The 20,299-nt window shown below is 42.6% G+C and overlaps 1 protein-coding gene across 2 annotated transcripts in view; it reads right to left on the bottom strand.

The window, feature by feature from the left end:
- METAP1 (methionyl aminopeptidase 1) overlaps positions 1 to 20,299 on the bottom strand; it is a 41,154-nt gene that overhangs the window by 2,208 nt on the left and 18,647 nt on the right. Inside the window, exons 3-10 of one of the 2 annotated variants that reach the window (XM_007063015.4) lie at positions 17,450 to 17,562; positions 15,634 to 15,694; positions 14,267 to 14,358; positions 13,431 to 13,514; positions 8,095 to 8,233; positions 5,227 to 5,358; positions 3,428 to 3,571; positions 1,073 to 1,138 (exon numbers count right to left, since the gene is read on the bottom strand). In XM_007063015.4, coding sequence (XP_007063077.2) covers positions 1,073 to 1,138; positions 3,428 to 3,571; positions 5,227 to 5,358; positions 8,095 to 8,233; positions 13,431 to 13,514; positions 14,267 to 14,358; positions 15,634 to 15,694; positions 17,450 to 17,562 — 831 coding nt within the window. The remainder of the gene's footprint in view (positions 1 to 1,072; positions 1,139 to 3,427; positions 3,572 to 5,226; positions 5,359 to 8,094; positions 8,234 to 13,430; positions 13,515 to 14,266; positions 14,359 to 15,633; positions 15,695 to 17,449; positions 17,563 to 20,299) is intronic. The other variant, XM_037896951.1, reaches the window with a different exon arrangement.

Raw genomic sequence — 20,299 nt, 5'->3', positions numbered from 1 at the left:
AGATAACAAATGAAGATGGATCTTCAAAGTCCGTTCTCTTCACTTCAGTCATTACACTCTTTTTAGAGCTTATTAAGGTTGTCAACCTCATTCTGTGATGGCAGCAGACTTACCATGGCAGTGAGAGTCCCTAAGCTGGGGATATAAAGTTGACTGGCAAGAGGCAAAATTTTGCAGTCCAAGTCAGATCACAGTGTCTCTCTAGCCAGCCAAGTTCAGTATCACATTTAAAGACAATTAAATAGTATTTTTTTAAAAAATCAAATATATTAGGAAACCACCTTCCCTCTGCCCATTAATTCACCTCTGCTTCCCCCCCCCCCCCCAATACAGGTCACACCCTCCTCAGCCTCACTTTTCCTCACCAGCGTGCACGCACACACCTGCCCTACCTTTGGGAGATTCTCTCTCATGTCCCTCACTCTTCCTCCCAATGAGGAGTCTCTCCTCCTCCCCCCATCCAGTACTGCCCCCATCCTGTTCCCTGGAGCAGGGGGAATGGAAATGCACCTACTTCCCAAAACCTGCTCCTGTGGGACTCGGCAACAGTGGAGCACAGGGAACAAAGAAGGTATGGATGCTGCTGGAATCAGTGTCAGCAGGGGCAAGGGAAGGAATGAGGAAGGAAAAAAAGGGAGAAGGAGCCCAGCTCCTGCAGGATTTTGTAGAGAAACGAGGCTTGGTGGGGGGAAGAGGGGTGGAAGAGGGCTGGAAAGGTGCCTCTTCAGAACCCTGGCATGTAGGGGGTAATGGCATCCCCATTGGCTGCACGAAGCTTCACTGCTAGGATAGAGGAGGGGAAGGGAGTAGAGTCCTGTGTCCAGTCCAGCACAGACTCCCTCCCAGCCCCTCAGAACCACCACAGCCAGGCAGCTGTGGGTAGGAACCCTTCATAAATTACAAAGGTAGCTGCAGGATGAAAGAAAGGGCCTTTGGGGCTGGATACGGCCCATAGGCCATATGTTTGACACCCCTAGTTTAGAGGAAGTTCCATAACAACAAATGAAACCCTAGCAACACCCACATCCTTGCTCTATTTACTTAGCCTCCTTTCGAACTCCTGGCCGCTTACCTTCACAGATCATTGGTTCAATTGTAAACACATGACCAGACTTCATCACTCCAACAGCCTTATTTTCTGAAATGAAATTAGAATGCACATTATGATTGAACACATCTTTCAAGAGTGAAGGGCAGAAGGTGTATGGAATGCTGAATCCCTGTAATGCAGTGTATGCCTGAACTAGGACAGGTGAAGGGAAAAGTCTGCACAGCGCTGCAGAGCGACCCACTTTCTTCCAGGTTATACTTCTATCTTTCTCCCCTCCTTGCCTTCTCAACCGAGTATCAATGTTTGTTATACTTCTATTTCAGGAAAAGTGCTTACAATTCATTTCTGTCTTTTTTAAACCCCAGCTTTCGCTCCATGAAAGCGATGAGCAAATGTAATGTAGACACTCCTACAGAAATTTTTTTTAAATGGTGGAAAAGCACAAGTGGCAGTCTGAATAATAAGCGTGTGGTATAATAGTTTTAAAAAAAAATTCAAAGACTATTTTAAAATGTCAATTTGTTTTCATCATTGTTGATACTCCTCCAAGCAATGTGATATACAAAAGTCAAGAGGTGATGACATTCAGATAATCTTGCTGTCCAGAGGAGACATGACAACAAATAGTTCTTTTATTGGCAAGTAAAGACTCATTCTGTTACATATTATTTTTGCAATACATTTTATGTAGCTAAGGTGTTATTGGAGATTTTCAAAGCAGTATAGGGATTTAGGTATATTATTAAAGTTTGAATACAGAACGTATCAATTTTAATGGAAGTGGTATGTCTCAATCACCTGCACAGCTTTGAAAAATCTCAACCATTAATGTCTTCAGACTGAGTTACTGCATACAGTACAGTATATCTTTCTTACACTTAAAGAGGCTTCCCTTTATCCTGATCATGTGCTGCTGTTGCAGGCTACAAACAATTATGCTAAGTCTTCACACCTTTGTCACTGTACCAGTTTTATCCAATTGTAGATTTTTCCTTTAATCTTGTTCAGCAGAGTTTGTGGACTAAATTGAGTGGTTTTGGTTGGTGGTTCCCCCCCCCCTTTAAAAAACAAAACAAAACAAAACCCACACACACCTATTTGGGTTTAGCCAGAAAGGAATGGCCACTCCCCTCTTTTCTCATTAACAGTTCTGATTTGGATCTTTCCTTTTTGCTTCCGTCACTCATCCAAGCCTCAGAAAAATAATGTCTTTCCCTCCTCAAAATGAAGCTTGCCTTATTGTCTCCATCAAAAAAATGTCCATGGTTGCTAATATCCAGAAAGAATATGGATTTCTCTCTCTCTGGTTGTTTTTTCGGTTGGTATAAGATGCCTCCTTTTCCACAGAGACTGGGTATTCACACAGTTTTACAGGACAAAACTAAAACAAAAGGGAAGTACTACTTTTCCACCGTACCATTAGATGATCTCTTTTTTCACTCCCATTAAAGCGGACATGTTAAGAATGACCTGAGCAAGAACCAGTGACTTCTATATTATCATCCATGACAACAACACAACCATCTGTGTGTGATACAGAGCTTGTCAAAAGTGGGAAGCTGAAGGATTTTGACAGCTATGGGAGAGAAGGCATCATGTCGGGAACTCAGCAGCTAGAGTGGATTGGAACTGCTTGTCATTGGAGAATTGGTTGGTTTAAGTGACCTTTCCTTCCCTCCCTCAATTCCCCACTGGTCTTTCAAGTTCTCCCTCTTCCCTACTTTCTCTCCTCATTTTACCCCTGCTATGACTGCAAACCTTTGGCTGGTGCACTGTCATCTTTCAAACCGAGTCCAGCTGTGCCAGCCACAGACATCCCTCCTCCTCATTGAACTTTGGTACACACTGGCATGCAGTGAAATCTGTGCTGTTCTAAATCCCAGGGCATGCCACATCACACAGTAATTCAAGTGGAGATAAAGGGATCCAAAACAGATACAGCTACCACAGCAGCCCAAACTTGATGATCATGGCTCTACTCTAGATCACCAAGGAGTAAGTGGGGTACTGGTTACAGCAACTGTTATTCACCACTGGGAACGGAATTTAGAGTTTCAGCTCAACCCCATCCATTCCAAATAGCCAGCATTAAGAAACCTCGGTAATCGAATCAACAAAATTGGTAATGGTCATGTGGTAAGCTGTCACTCACCACTGCAGCTAGGGTCCATTCCCCACCCCCAAAGCAGATGCACATTGGCTCAGTTTGTTCATAACATACTTTAAATCCAACATTCAAGAAATTATTCTGTAAATACAAAAATTCAAAGTGACAGGCTGTCAAGCCACGTGCACAACTTTTGTATGAGAGAAACAAAGTTAATCATGTTTATTCATCACTAGCCATGCACTGGCAGATAACGGAACAATACTCACTGGCATAATGTGGCACATTGGGAGCAGTATGGAAAAGCTTATGGATCCCATGCCCACAGTAGCTCCGAACAACTGAAAATCCATTTGCTTGGGCGTGTTTCTGAATAATATTTCCCAGCTCTCTATATCGAACACCAGGTTTTACTGCAATATAAGATACGCACCATTTTAAAAAGAGCCCTCCCTTCAACACATTTTACCATCTACTTAGCACAGGCAACAGTTGCCACCTGCATCTCTCTATAGAATAAGATTCCAGGATTGCCACTCTGTCTAGGCATCACTCTGAAGCCTAGAATGTCTGGTGAGTCAGCGTGAAGTGATGGAAACGGCTACAAGCATGGTGTCGAGCTCTTTTTGTTTAGCATATCACCAAGTTCAATCAATCATTGCTGGGATTCACAGTCTGTTACCATCCAAGTTTTAAGTTCTCAGCCATTTTTGGCTTTTTTACACATGACTATGAATTATATCAGTGTGACAGCTTTCAGCTACCAGCAGCTATGTAATAGTGATAGCCGGATAGTCCATCTGCTTTTGTGCACAGCCTCTTGCACCATGGAGCATGAAATATAATCCAACAGAAGCTCAGTGTGCAAATGAGCTGAGTCTGACGAGTTGGAAGAGGAGACCAAAGGGGACCTTGTCTTCGATTGTCTCAGTCTCACACAGGAAGACAAACGAGAGAGAAAGCGGGAAATACCTCCTTCACCAAAAAATGAATTTTTCATAAATACAAGCTCCTGTCTTAAAGGAACATAGTTGAAATCTAGCTGATTTCAAAGAAAGAGTTCAAACTTGTTTGAGGCACTACACCTGCCCCTGAGTTCCCCTGACATTTTTGTGGGCTTAGCAAGCACATTTTCCTATTATTTAAAAAAAAAAAAAAAAAAAAAAGTCTCTCTATTGTTGCTAAGTAAAAGACCCACACAAACAACAAGAGAAACCAAATTGTACACATAGTGCTGTCAGGTACACAAAATACACACGATGAAAAAACAGAAGAAACGTGTGTCTCTCTAATCTCATTTTAGATGTTACTTGTAACAGTAACAGGTTAAAACTTTCATTCAGGAGTATGAATTCAAATTTGACTCTGTCCCTTTGGCAGTCCACATGAGGCAGAAAGTTAAGCAAACTAAATGGTTTGGAATAATTATTTTGAGCATTTTTAGAAGAGAGATTCAATATATATTTCACAGGGAACAAATTTAACTATCCTGTTAACTCTCTGCATGTGGAAGCCCTGCTAAACGCATCTGGAGGCCCATCACCGAGACAGTTCACAGGTGCAGGCTCCCAGTTAGTAAATTCATAGCACTATCAAGTTAGAAAACCAATTTTCTTCACTTTTCAAATGGTGCATTTTGTTAAATTAGTTGATAAATACAATTTCTAAAATTAAAAAAAGAAGTTACCCCCTCCTGGGTTTCCCAAAGCATCCTGTGTGCTCTTTTTTCTAGACGGTGAGCAACTCAAGTCAAGTATCTTGCAGAGAATCAAATACATGTTTGCACGCAAACAAACATCATATGGATCAGTTAATTAAATAGATTATTACAGCTTTTCCTTGTCAATACTCATTGCAAATGAATGTTGCAACAACCATCAACAGAAACTAAAATACAGCATTTTAAGAATGACTCTGCGTTGTACAGTAGAAGCGTATTGTACTAGCAACATGCATTAAGTACAGTTCTGTAACAGTAGTAATTCCTAAGTATTAGTTAAAACATGAGCGCTCTAATATCAAAAAATCAATATAGCATTGCACCTTAGGCTTCAGCAATGGTACTTACCTGCATCGATTGCTTGCATTAGGCACTCATAAGTTGTCTGAACTAGTTTCCTTGCACCCTCATCAACTTCCCCAACATAAAACGTCTCATTCAGATCCCCATGATAACCATTACGATATATAGTGATATCCACTGCAAAGAACATCAAAAAGAGAAAACGTCTCACTTCTTGGCCCTTGTTTTGCTTAAGGCACAATGGCAATTAAATACAAAGTATTGTTGCAATGCAAGTTACATGCCCAAGTGCTCAGAAATAAGAACATTCCAAAACTCCAGTAACACTGACTTGCCCACACTGTCCATATTATAGATTTTATGGTACGAATTAATAAAAGTGTTATGTAGTTAAATTGTTCACATTAATAAAGGGCAGAAGGAAAATATAAATTTGCAATACTGCCACAGCAAGCCTATTTCTGAGTGCTTGATTTAACAACCTTAAATGTTGCTGAAACCATTTTTTTTTAAAATTTACATGGAGGAGGAAGGGGGTATTCAACATATATACCTTAGAATCTCTTCTATCTGCTAGACTCCGAAATTTAAGTAGCTGTGCAATATCCCCCACCTTTTAGCCCAGTGTAAGTAATTTCTACTTTGGAAGCTCAGTACATAATTTTTAAAAACGGTCACCTCTTTGTTAAATCAAAGCCCCTTTGTTTCCAAATGAAAACAGGCAATCGTCCTTAAGGAGCACTAAAAGCATGTCTTCACTGCAAAGCGTCAGTAAGCATACCCATGACTAGACTGAATCTAGCGCATGGATAACCACCGTAGCGAAGACGTGGCAGCACGGGCTTTAACACAGGCTAGCAACCTAATCATACCTCCTAGGTGGCTACCCCAAGTTCAAGCCTGTGCTGCCACATCTTTACTACTATTGTTACACATGCTACTTAGATTAAAGCTAGCATGGGTCTGCCTACCTGTGCTACAATCACACCTTCACTTGCAATCAAGACATACCCTAAATCCATGCCAAGTCACAAAGTTCAGTCATTTTTGCTGTAGTCCTGTCCAAGACCACGTGGGTAGAAAGTTTATTTGAAGGGGAAAAGTTTATACTAAAAAAATGTTTACTAAAACTTAAATTTCTGACAGAGACAGACCATGGAAGTTTTCAGCCCCAAATGGGGAACGTTTCAGAAAGTATGTGAAAAGAGTTATATATGAGAATTATTTTGCAACCATGATTATGGCAGGTATCTGTGAAGAACATGGGGACGAACTGCAATAATGTATGAATACTGTATGGGATCTTACTATAGCTGTGTAATAACTATACCGGTGACCAGAATGTTTACTAGGTGCATACGTTGGTTGAGTTTAATAGCAGGGTTGTGGGAAACTAGCTGGACAGTATCACAATGGATCCACATAATCAACCTCTCAGTAAACTTTTTGGGAGTCATTAAACCAATGCTTGAGCTTTTAGCTACTTCTAGGTGCCAGGCAAGTTAGACTGGTTTTCCCCATGCTGGGAGCCAACAGATCAAAAGGACTTTAAACAGTTAAAAAAAAATGTCACTCTCTGTCCAGAGGTGGAAGACAGTTGTCAGGGACCTGTTCCCTGGGAACAGACTGACACACACACACATGCCCTTGGAGGTCTGGAGAAGTCAGGCCTTCCCAAACTTCCAGGGGGACGGTAAGCTTTAGGAAAGATAGACATGCATGCAGTCCTTTTAGTGTTTTATAACATAAAAGAAAGGGGGTTTTGTTTTTATTCCTACTATTAAGATTGAACAATACTTTGATTTAAGAAAGCTGTTTTGATTCACTGTATTTACTACTGATCACAGCTTCCAAAGGGAAGACTTTCAGTTGCCAAACGCAGTCACGCTTTCTGGCAAAGCACAGTCGATCGACAGAAGGCTGAAGCCTGGGACCTGAGTGGAAGAATTCCACACCAAGAAAGGGGCAGGCACGAGGCCTGATACTAGGGGGCTGAACTCAGAAACCAGAGAAAGGAGACAGAGGTACGCTTGCCCTGTCACCGTGACAGCATCCACCAAATATCATTATCACATTTATGGTACGCTTTTCAACCCAAAAGGATCCCAAATTGCTTTACAAACAAAATTAAATAGAAACCCAGCCCAGGCCCACAGTACAGAAAACATCTGGGCATGCACTTAACAGTAAACACACAAGTAGTCCCATATGAGAACGGGAGGTGAAAATGACTACGAATAAAAGTGAAACTGGCTTCATTTATTTTCATTGTCAAAGCTGAGAGAAAATGCAAAAAGTAAAAGTTAAAAAATTATTTCTAAAGTACTCCATCCAGCCAAAAGATTTGAGAGCCTGGAACAACACAATCAAAAATATTGCACTTAGACTGCAAGCTCCTCTGGGAAAGGCCTTGTCATTTTGTGTGTCTATAAAACACCCTGAGCCACTAGGATGCAATACAATAGACATGATAATAACTATGATCAAAAATCATCCTACTAACAATGTATCCCAAACTAATCAAGGAAAATCATTCTACCATTAAAACAGTCAATGCACCATCATTTTGTCCTGTGTTTGTACAGTGCCTAGCACTATAGGTTTCTGATCCATGACTGGGATTCCTGGGCATTATCACAATAAATAATAATATACAATGATAATTTAAAAGCTGTTAAAATTGTCTTTTGTCCAACTCTAATTAGTTTAAATTTTACTCAGTCCATGAATTTGGATATGTAGATGCTAAACATAACAAAAAAGCTAACTAAAGAAAAACAAAACATGCCTGAAGAAACAACTTCCAACCATGATGTGCCATACTAAACCAAAACTTTGTCCCAGTGAGTGTTTCAGCTGTAAAGACTGGATGCAAGCAGAGCTGTTGAAAGGTTTAACTTTTACATCACCTACCATTAACAATATCACCCTCTTGCAATGGCCGCCTGTCAGGAATTCCATGGCAGATCACTTCATTCACTGACGTACAGCATGACTTAGGGAAATTATAATAATTCAACGGGGAAGGATAGCAGTTCCTTGCAATGCAAGCCTAAAACAGATTTAGAAAACACACATATTACACTTTAGATTAGCAAAGACGTTTGTAAAGGAGTAGAACAGATTTGCAGGATGGCTGACATTTTAAATTCTCTCTGTATTAGCAGCAATGCTTGAAAATATTTCCTCAAATGCTTTCCCCCCAATTTGTTTAGACTCCTGACATGCTCTCTGTGTTTAGTTTATTTTTCCTTTTTGCATTTCCTCTCAATATTGACAGTGTGAAACAAGTTTCATTTATTTTCTTTTGTTTATAGCCATTTTCACTTCCAGTCATCAATGCTGCAATGTTTGGGTTGTTAAATACCTCATGGGAATATTTGTTTATTTAAAAGCTATTTTGGAGTGGGTTCTTTTTTAAACAATGAAAACATTTTGGCTAGTCTACAGCTTTATAAAATTTCATTTTTACAAAATGTACAGGCTGAGCAAAATTTAAGTTGGCACCATGCCTTTAAAACTTTTTTTTTTTTTAATTTATCTAACTTCTTTTGTCTTTCTGCAACAGTTTAAACGTTCTATACAGACACACACACAAAGGCCTGCTCTACACTAAAAAGTTAGGCGAAGGAAGCCGCCTTAAGTCGACCTGTTAATGTATGTGTCTACGCTACTGGGTCCTTTACACCAACCTAAGTCACCTCGAATGTCAACTTCTGTCATCCACCTCTGCAAGAGACATAGCACTAAATTCGATTTTCATGAGTCGACTGCAAGGTAGTGCAGATGCAGCATTGTGTAATTCGACTTAATTGGCCTCCAGGTGATGTCCCACAATGCTCATCTGTGACCCCTCTGGAGATCACTCTCAACTCTGCTGCAGCCAGGTATACGGGAAACAGCCCCTCCCCTGCTAAAGCCCTGGGAATTTTTGATTTCCCATTTCCTGTTTGATCAGCATTGGGAGCATGCCAGCTTGAGCACAGCTGATCATGGAGACTACACGCCCGAAACGCACCCCAGCCTGGTCTGCAGACGAGGTGATGGATCTCATCGCTGTGTGGGGAGAAGAGTCTGTGCAGGCAGAACTCCGACCCAGAAGAAGAAACAGTGACATCTATGCAAAGATTACTCGTGGAATGGGGGAGAAGGGCTACACGAGGGACACATAGCAGTGCCGTGTGAAAATAAAAGAACTTCACCAAGCGTACCAGAAGACAAGGGAGGCAAACAGTCATTCTCATGCTGAACCCCACACATGCTGGTTCAGCAACGAGCTGCATGCGATTCTCGGGGGTGACCCTACTAGCACCCCCACAAGCAACATGGACACCGCACAGGTGTTTGAGTCTAGGGACAACAAGGAGGATGATATGGTGGATGAGGAAGAGGAGGAGGAGAATTGGAGACAGGTGAGCAGTGGATCTATTCTCCCCGAGAGCCAGGAAATATTTTTAATCCTGGAGCCCTGTGGGTCACAGGACATCATGGTGGCCGAGTGATGCCAGGGAAGGCACCTCTGGTGAGTCTACAGTTACAACCAAAGCCCAGTTACATTCAGCGGGCGCACACATTCGGTGGTACTGCATGTTTACTGTGAGGAAAAAGCGAGGAGCTGTGGTTCTCTGCTTACAAGAGGCTGATCCAGCTACGCAGAGGGTAGCCCCCAGAAAAGACTGTTTATGTGGACTGGGATAGCCTGGGACTCCTCCATGGATATTTCTAGGAAACTTTCATGGAGGTACTCCGCAATCCTTTGCGGAAGGTTTCTGGGTAGACCCCATTCGTAAACAGCTTCCCATGGTGCTATGGGAAATGGCCATTGTTTGACTAGTTACCTCTGCTCCTGAGATGAGCTTGCCATCAATTTCATTATTCACCAAGGCTGGAGCAGCAAAATGGCACAGTGAAGGTTACGGATTCTGATTATGTTATGGTTTGCACCTAGTGTGATAAGGGTTTTTGGTTTTCTTTAATGGAAACGGCCTTGCTATGGAAACATTTTATTCATCTACAATGGCTCCTTTATTTTTTCCCATGACTGACAGCTGGAAATGTGTCCTTTGGCGTGTCATCGACACCTGAAAGCAGCCTGTTGCTGATTAGAAGGAGGAGAAAGAGAACGCAGGAGGACATGTTCACCAAGATAATGAACGCCTCCGGGACAGCTGACAGAGCTGAGAGTGTGGAGGATTTCATTGTCCGAGAAGTTAGACATGGACAAGGAGAGCAGGAAAGCTTCCAATGAGTGAGAGCGTGCGGCGCAGGATGAGATGCTTTGGATTACGAGGGAACAAGCAGACATGTTGAGGCATCTGGTTGAACTGCAGAAACAGAAGCAGGAGGGTAGTACCTCTGCAGACCCTGATGGACAGCCAGCCAGCATCACCTGGCGCAGAATCACCCTCCCCAAAGCGTTCCATGAGGCGTGGGTGAAAAGTCCCCTCTCACTTAACTCGGGGGAAGGGTACAAGGAACAGAAGGAGCCCATTCACAGACCTTTGATGGTCTGGAATGCGGTGTTATGTCACACAGCTTTCCAACTTTACAACCCCTTTTCCCCCAAGGTTACTTTTTTCCCCTCTGTTCTCCCTCTTTACCTATGCTTGTTAAATAAAGTAAATGGATTCAAGAAATAAATTTTCTTTATTGAGTAGAAGCAGTGGGCTGGGGGGGGGGGGGGGGGGTTTACAGGAACAATGATACAAGCCAGGTGAAGGTTTGAGAAAGCACAATGCAGACAAGCAGTTCACATTACTGTGACCCACTACTGAAATGGCTTCGTGGATGCAGCGCCCCTTGCTGTGCTCTTCTTATTGCCCTGGTGTCTGGCTGCTCAAAAATGGCTGCCACGCGATCTGTCTCAACTGCAGGAAAGTTTCTCCTCCTCCCCCTCCCCCCCCCCCGCACAGATATTACGGAGCTCACAGCAGGCAGCTATAACCATGGGGATGTTCTCCTCACTAAGGTCCAACCTTGTTAGTAGACTTCTCCAGCGCCTTTTCAAGTGACCAAAGGCACATTCAACCACCATTCTGCACTTGCTGAGCCTGTAGTGGAACCGTTCCTTACTGCTGTCCAGATGGCCGGTGTATGGCTTCATGAGCCATGGGAGCAAGGGGTAGGCTGGGTCTCCCAGGAGAACGACAGGCATCTCAACGTTGTCAATGTTCATTCTGTAGTCTGGAAAAAAAGTCCCGGACTGCAGCTTTTTGAACAGACCCGAGTTCCTAAAGATGAGCACATCATGAACCTTTCCCGACCATCCTATGTTGATGTAGATGAATCGCACCCTGTGATCCACCAGAGCTTGCAACACCATTGAAAAGTATCCCTTTCAATTTATGTACTCTTTGGCAAGGTGGTCTGGTGCCAAGATGCAGATAGAATACGTATGCCATCTATCGCCCTGCCGCAATTAGGGAACCCCATCGCGGCAAAACCATCCACTTTGTCTTGCACATTTCCCAGACTCACTACCCTTCGTAGCAGAAGTCACTTAATGACCCTACACACTTGGAGCACAACAGTTCCCACAGTTGATTTACCTACTCCAAATTGATTCCCCACTGATCGGTAACTGTCTGGCATTGCAAGCTTCCAAACAGCGATCGCCGCTCGCTTCTCCTCTCTTGTCTGAGCAGCTCTCATTTTTGTGTTGCTGAACTTCAAGAGGGGAAAGCTCTGCACAAAGTTCCTGGAAGGTGGCATTCCGCATTCGAAAGTTCTACAGCCATTCCTTGTCATCCCATACCTGCAAAATGATGCGGTCCCACCAGTCAATGCTTGTTTCATGGGACCAGAAATGGCACCCAACAGAGTGCAGCTGCTCTACAACTGCCAGCAGTAACTGCTTGCAGAACAGCGCTATGTTCCACGCGGCAGACCCTACTTCAGCTCTGGAAATACTGCAGGAGAAGGCGCAAGGTGTTTGAGATGCTCACAGGAAGAGTGCACAACTGAGCAGGCTCCATGCTTCTGGGGTTAGGGTGTACATGCAGCGGTTTTAAGGCACGAAAACCACGATGTTGTTTGCCGTTGATATGAGGGAGGGAGCACAGTGCATCATGGGATGCCGACACAATGTTTCCACTCTCCCCTGTGACAATGTTTTGGTCCCATGAGGCATTGCATAAACTTTCCAAAACACACTGCGGCAAGTTGCACTTTGGAATAGCTACCCATGAAGCACTGCTTTGTGCATTGATGCAGGCACTGCTAGTGAGGACGCACTCCATCAAGACAATGAGCACGGTGTGGCCAGGCACAATCTACTTCATTAATTTGGGAGGCTTGAGGTCGAATTAGATAAAGTTGACTTAATTTTGTAGTGTAGACAAGTACAATTCTGGAAAAATAAAATTGCTCCTAAAACAGTTATTAACATTGTTCACTGCTATCAGTTGGTTCTATGCAAGGCTAGCCACAATTTTTTTTGGCCACTAACAATTTACATGCTGGCTGCTCCTATCGAAAATTTTAAGAGTAAGTTAGTTTCGTCCCTGTTAAACCATATTAAACATGGATCTTCATGAGCACTCAGCATCCTCCACTCCTATCAGCTCAAATCAGGTTGTTCCCTCTTGCTCTTGGCCCAGCTGCCCTAAATGAAGATAGCGAAGTAGCTAACATAAGGCTCCTCCACCTCAGCTAATTGCACCTGACATTACAAGTTATGCGGGAACTGCTGCACTCTTTGTACACTCCACAGTAACCCTGGCCCCAATATAAACAAATTCCTAAGTGGACTTTATGAAAACCACAAAAATCAAGGTAACTTAGAACAACTTAAGCCCTCATCCAGCAAAGCACTTACTAGACTTCAAATACTTGGCTGGATTTGGGCCTTAATTGGCCTGAATTGCACATGGCAGCTGGTTCCAGAGCCTGGGAGGCTAGTGGGTCAACATGAGCTATATTTGTGGATTCTGAACAACAGCCAGCTCCATCCCTGTTCTCTTAAGCTCCTCAGTGAGATTCCCATCAGGGGACCTTTGGAGCCTTTACATTTGGGGTGGGGTACGCGGTTTTAAATGTAACATTCTTGCTTTGTAATTGTTGTAATGTCTATTATCTAGTAGCTTTAAACTGAGAGGGTGTGAGGTTTTTTAACATGGAAATTGAAGGTAGTTTGGAAATACAGAAAATCAGAGCAGACATTTTGGCAGTAACACACACCACACAGTCCCACCAAATAGAAGGGTCAAGAGAGCACGTACAAATCCAGAAGTATGATAAAATAGCCTTACTAGATGGACGGCATGATCTATTTCTTCAGTAGTTATGCCTGGTTTCACCATCATGGCAGCAACATCCAACACTTCTCTAGCAAGCTGCAAGTGAGACATCAGGAACTACTTATTCAAAAACATACACAGCCTGAGCCACTAGAACACTGGGTAACCCCCAAGGGTGGAGCAGTCAATCTCCTGTGGATACAACCAGGGTGCTAGGGAAGTTGTGCTAGGATGAAAGGGAAAATTGGGACTTTTGGATATCAATGGGACTTGTACTTCTAAATCACTCAGACACCTTGGAACATCCCACTCACTGATAATTAATTGGACACAGAATCCTGCCAAGTGAAATGAACCACTTAATTAAACCTGGAAGTGTGGTTATTATCAAGAAACTAATTACAACTGGAAAGTTCTTATTCAACAGATCGACTTATTTTGGAGGCTGCTAGTCCTGTTAGCACCATCATCAACAACTATAAGAGAAGGGATGGAATTCTGTTCTCACTTATACATAGCCAATAATTCTGTTGATAAAGTTCCCATTGCAAAATCTTTGTTACTGGATATATCAGAGCCAGAAAGTAGCCAGCTTGACTTTCAGATCTCAGGTTGATTTTGCAGTGGTGACAGGTAGAAAAATCTTTTCACTTGCAAAATAAGAAAATTTGATCTGGAGTTGCTGGGAAAGAAACAGAGGCAGAAGCATTCCAATTTTAGTCAGTCACTTTTCAGAGTATAACTGCACTTTCAAAGTTCACACCCTTAAGGTGAATGGTCATAAACTAGTAAAATCACGAGTTCTCTAGATTTATGGAGAGTATACCCATTCTGTACCAGAAACTCACCCTACACACTAACCGCATCCCTTCTATATCTTCAGAGGATAGAATTTTTATTTGAGAAGTTCCTTTAAGTGCCTGTTCTGATTCAGACATACCTGAAAAAAAAAAAAAAAAGGATTATATTTAGGGTCAATTTTTACATGTGCGCGCGTGCGCATACACAGAGAGCACAAATCTCTTTTAACGTGCTTAAGGTAATACAAATGTACCTCCTTTCAACAAACACACTGACAAAAAACTCACCAGTCAAGGTTAACATTAACATCTGACCAACCTCAATTCACATGCCTTCCCACACAAACTCCCCAGGTCCTCACCTCCACACCAAACTCTCATCCATTTCCAGTATACGATCACCCATAATGCCCACAGCCAATTACTCAAAGTCTTGCTCAAACATACAATTTTAACTCCAACATCAGATGTTTTAAGGAAACACACCTTTCTGTCTATTGGTAAAATATAGTAATATTGCAAAGGGTGGAGTTAAGGCTATATGTTTGCATTTGATTGAAGAACTGGTTACAAACTAGTTGAATAAATAATTTTCCACAGGAAGCAGAGAGCATTACAAAGGCTTGTGATAGTAGCTAACATTGTAACCTCACTGTAATAATTGCTGTACCTGTCCGATGGAAAAGTGTTCAACTTATTCCCACTGTGGCTTTGTGCAACATCAGTTTTATAATTTCAGTTAAAAATAAATAATGACTATCAAAATCAATACTTTGTATTTTAATATGTAGTTTAATAACAAATAATTTAAGTTTGACTAAGGTTTAAAAATGAATTCTGAGTAACACTTTTTTTTATTGTCTAACATTAACTTATTAGCATTTCCCAAAGTGAAAAAGGAGGAGGATCAAAATAATTAAAGAACCAAATAGGTTTTGAAGACACTTTCTCTCCATAAGTAAGAGCCTGGCACTAAAATGCCGCGTGTCTTAGTTTGTCTGTCTTCTCCAGTGATTTTTTTTTTAAACAGCAAACAAGTCATGCAAAAATATCTATAGACCATTTTACAGTACATTTGCAGCAGGGTCCCTGATGTCACTGGGAATAGTTTCATGGAGTCAACTTTTGAAATAACCCTGGTTACATACAGGTACTTTGTTATTCAGTAAGGCACAGACCTAGTGCTATATTTTGAGAGAACAGAGTTCAAAATGCACCTGTGGATGACAACTTACTAGAAGTTCTGGAGTATCTATGAAACATATGCAACCTTATTGCTGAAAGGATTTTGTCACGAAAGGACTATTAAAGACAAACTCCTCTCTCCAGTTACTTTGTTATAAGAAGTTTTAAGAATACGTGCAGCCTAAATCAACAAAAGTAAAAATTTTAAATTGCGATGCGTTTCAAATTACCTAGTGGGTGATCAGCATAATCTGGTCTCTGAATATAACTTGGCACAGGCCTCGTTGGCATCTAAATGAATCACAGTCAAAGCTAGTTAGATTGTAAAAGCACTTATAGTCATAAAAACAAGCAAACACCCATATATAAAACTTAGTACAATTAAACCTGGCAAATCATACTCATTGCTAATCCCCACACCCTATAGTTTACACACACACACACACACACACACACACACCCCCCTCTCTCTCCATTTACTTTTCAGCAAAGATTTAGCAGTAGAGCACTTTTCCGAAGTCTCCTAATACTACAGAACCTTTAGTAGCCTAATGTGAAGCTTCATAAAAATCACACGTCACATGTCGATTTTGGGATGTGTTATCCCTGCTGTTTCACAGTGTTTGTTCACTTACTCCAACTTGCAAAATTCACTAATTGCAGATGGATCCTCCAGTTATTAGTACGAATTAGTGAGAGTTTACTTTTTTCTTTTTTTTCTTCATTTAAACATCCCATTTCTTATCGCTCTTTACTGGGGTTTCACACCATTCAATCTTCCAGCAACAAGTGGCCAAGAAGGCAAGGATCTAACTATGGTAATGCTGTGTTGTGCTGGCTAGTGATAGAATCAATATTCCCCATTCCCCCATCCCAATAAATGCACAGGATCTGGGATGTGATCAGGCCCAACTGGGCTGTTCTACCTACCCGCGCAGTACACTGAGAAAAACATCAGGAAGATACTTTGGTGATGCGGGCTACACTACAAGTAAATTTGATAGACAGAAGCACAAATAAAGTGTCACTAGGCCACCACGCCTGGATATAATCTGTAATGTATTTTAGAGTACTTGTTTCTTCTGTCCTTTCAATAGTTTAGGCCCCAATTCTGCAAAGGCTTCGGCCTTGTCTACCCACAAATTTGCACCAGTTTAACTAAAGGTGTGTTTTAAAATGATTTAGTAAAACCAGCACAAAATGCTGTGTAGACCATCTTATTTCAGTTTAAGAATGGCCTAAACAGATTACGTGTAAATTGATTTATTACCAACTTGAACTAAACCAAAATAAGACACTCAGATCAAAATATAAGTGTCTACACAACGTTTTGTGCTGGTTTCACTAAATCAGTTTTTAAACTCATTAAAATTATGCCAGTGCAACTTTCTCATGTAGACCATCCATTACACACAAGCGTAACTTCACACACCATGAAAAGTCCCACTGACTGAGAAGAAACTACTCACTGCATAAAGTCAAACACGTATGCAAGTTTTTGCAAGATCAGGAGCTTAATTTTTTAATGCTTTGTAGCCATGGGAACAATAGTGTGGTGTTGGCAGCAATACTGTTGCAGGAGCAAACAGCTCGGATGTATCATAAACCCATAACTTTCAATGGGATTTAGGTGCAAAAGTTTGAAAATCTATCCCAATATAGTTTCACAGATTTCCAACAAACCTAAGTTTTCTTTATTTGGGGATTTTTAATTATTCTCCTTCCTCCCCTTACTCTCCTGCAGTGGGATTAATTTCCAACTCTATTATTATTTTAACTCATGCATTCTTTATGATTATCCTTCCCATTTTTCACCATAAAATGTCCCATACCAGACATCATGAATGGAAGGATCATAGTAGGTAGTCTTAAAAATATATACATATACACACACACACACACACGTAATAATACACATATGTAACCATTTTCTCTGAATGACTCAATTGCCAAGGACTTTCCCTCCTGATTTCATTGTTGAAAACATCTGAAAAAAATAATCAGATATTATTTCTGCCACTTGTAATAGACAACGTAGCTACTTACTAGGGGATAATGTGGCCTAAGTTTACCAGTATATCGATAACCAGCCCAGGGATCTGTGTTAATGTCATCTTCCACAGTCCAAGATGAAACTTCACGTTTAGTTTTTTCATCTTCTGCAAAATAAAAAAAACCCTAAATTTCAGGATATTGGGACAAACTAACTTCCTATTCCAAAAATCTGGAGAGTATCGAAAGGTGGCCTGAAAGGACAAAACACATCTCGATTTGCACCCTTTTTTTTTTTTTTTTGCTTCTTTACAATATTCACAAAAAAGTCTGAAAGTGTTTTTCCCTAGTTTGTTTTTTTTTTTTTTTTTTTTTTTTTTAACATTAGAAGTGTAGGTCTTGTCTACCTTGTTTTTACTCTAAGGAAAATGCAAGGATTTGTAGGACAATGATATTGGAGACACCAAGCAAGCGAAATCTAATTATTGAGGGGAAGTGATTTTCATTCAGATTCCCCAATACTCTGTTCTGTGTTGTTTTTATTAACTCTTGGGAGACAATACATCTCTGCCCCTTCGGTTAAGGCAGCGGTTCTCAAACTTTAGCAATCTGAGGACCCCCATTTTTATTTAAAAATGTTCACTGATCCCCAAACTCACCACTCAGCCCCAGGCCCCACCCCATTCCACCGCTTCCCCCAAGGCCCCACTACAGTGGCGTAGCCACCATGGGATATTTGGGTGGGCCCCAACTTCAGGTGGACGGGCAATTACCGGGGAGCTGGGAGGGCAGCCTTCCCCCACCCCTGCAGCCGGGCTTGTTGGGGGCCATGGATGGACCTTCTGGCCAGAGGCACCCTGGGGCCCAAGGCACGCACCCAGCTCTGGGAGGAAATGCTGCTTTCAAGCGTGTATGACTCTCGGCTCCCTTCCAGGTCCTACCACCCCATGCCAGGCCTGGTTCCCCCAGGCAGCAGGCCTACCGTTTTTGAATATCTCCTCTACCGCCACCAGCTGCCTGCTCACTCACCCTCCTCCTATGGCAGATTAGCTACCGGGCCAACCCGGGGCCCCAGAAAAATGGGCACTCCCCTGCCCCAACCTGCTCGGCACTCCTGCCGAGGAGCGGGGTGGGAGCGTGGGGGCTTGCCCCACTCCAACTGCCCCACCAGTGCTCCAGTCTGAGAGCAGGGTTGAGGCATGGGGGCTTGCCCCGCTCCCCCCACCCGGCCCTGGCAGGAGCGCTGGGCAAGCGGAGCAGGACAAGCGCTTGGGCCAGAGCACAGCTGGGGCTGGGGAGTGGGCCTGGATGCTAAGTGGGTTGGCCATGGCCCACCCAGGCCCACACGTGGCTATGCCTCTGCCCCACTCCCACCCCTCCTCTTCCCCGCCTCTTTCCGCCCCCTCCCCCAAGCGTGCCCAGTCCCCGCTCCCCCCCTCTCCCTCCAGCACCTCCTGCATGCCGCTGAATGGCTGAACCGCAGAGTGCAGAAGGCCCTGGGATGGAGAGGGAAGAGTTGATCAGCACGGCCAGCAGCCCCAGACATGACTCTCAGACCCCCTGGAGTACCCTCGCAGACCCCCAGGGGTCTGCCGACCTCAGTTTCAGAAACACTGCGTTATGGGATTCTTGTTTTGTTTTGTAGCCGAATTAAAAGTTTCCTTCTTACAGAAAGAGAAGAGACTAGAGAGAGGCCATCCTTCCCTCCATGCCCTTCAAAGTAGTGCAGTAAGTTCCCTCCGTCATGCGTAACCCCAAGCTAATGCAATACAGTTCTTTATCAGTTTTCCAAGAGAGCTGGAGGAGATGACTGGAGTACTAGAATACCATAGAGAGATAAGAGGATTAACTCATGGGTAAGGGAGTAGCCTTGCTGCATCATCTTTACCTAGCGACATGATTACTTGTTTCTGCTTTCCCATTCTGAGATCTCAGGAGTATGAGAACAGACTGCCATGGCAATCCCAGTGAGGTAAGTTCATCAGAGTCTGCGTGTCTAGTGTTGAGCATCTACCCGAATGATGGCTGATAAAGATTTTTGTTCTTTAGGTGAATCCCACATGGGACAATTAAAAAAAAAAAAATAGTTTTCAGGTTTGCATTTTCTGAAAAACTTTATTAAAGTACTATTTAGAATTATGTTGAATTATCCATTAGAACTCAGGAGTTAGTGGCATCAGGGGAAGGGGAACTGGAAGAGTCAGGACCAGTGAAGAACTGCTCAGGTGCTCTCAGGCCTTTACACTGCTGTGAAGTGAGTAGCTTTACACTGAGCTGTCAAAACTGTCACTGACAAGTGGGCAGGAGCACTGTGGGATTGCACTGGGAGGATTAATTGCACCACTGCATCTAAAATATTTGCATTTCTTGTCTATACTGCCATTGCAATGGTGCAAAGTGATCCAATACTGAATGCTACAGTGGCAAGAGTTGCCTGGGGAGAGTCTAAATTAGAAAAATTCATTAGTGTTTTTCTGTGCTGCTCCCAAACAATAAAAACACATATGACAATTTATTCTGGGAACAAGAGTCTTACTGATCTTAAGATAAGTAAGGTAGGGGGTGGGGAGAAGGAAGTCAAGAGTTTGGCTTCAATCCCTCTCACTTATTTTTAGTGCCAATTCCCCTTTCATCCATTTCTTTGTTGTTGGGTATTTTTCTTCCCCATACACTTCTAAGGCTGCCCTTCCAGCCCCCGCATAATTGCCCGCCCACCCAAATGTCAGACTTGTATGAGTAACGTATCCAGTCAGAGCAAATGGATCATAACAACCAAAGTAGAGTGATTTGAATATATGAAATATTGTTATCGAGAGGTAACCACACAGGCATGTAAATCAGACACCCACAATCAGAGTTCAAGGAACTGTATACACACAACAACTCTACAGTTGTGGAACATAC

The sequence above is a fragment of the Chelonia mydas genome, chromosome 4, assembly GCF_015237465.2.
Source record: "Chelonia mydas isolate rCheMyd1 chromosome 4, rCheMyd1.pri.v2, whole genome shotgun sequence".
NCBI classification, from domain to species: Eukaryota; Metazoa; Chordata; order Testudines; family Cheloniidae; genus Chelonia; species Chelonia mydas.
The sequence above is the reverse complement of the archived record's forward strand: the minus strand, read 5'-3'. Positions and strand labels throughout refer to the sequence as shown.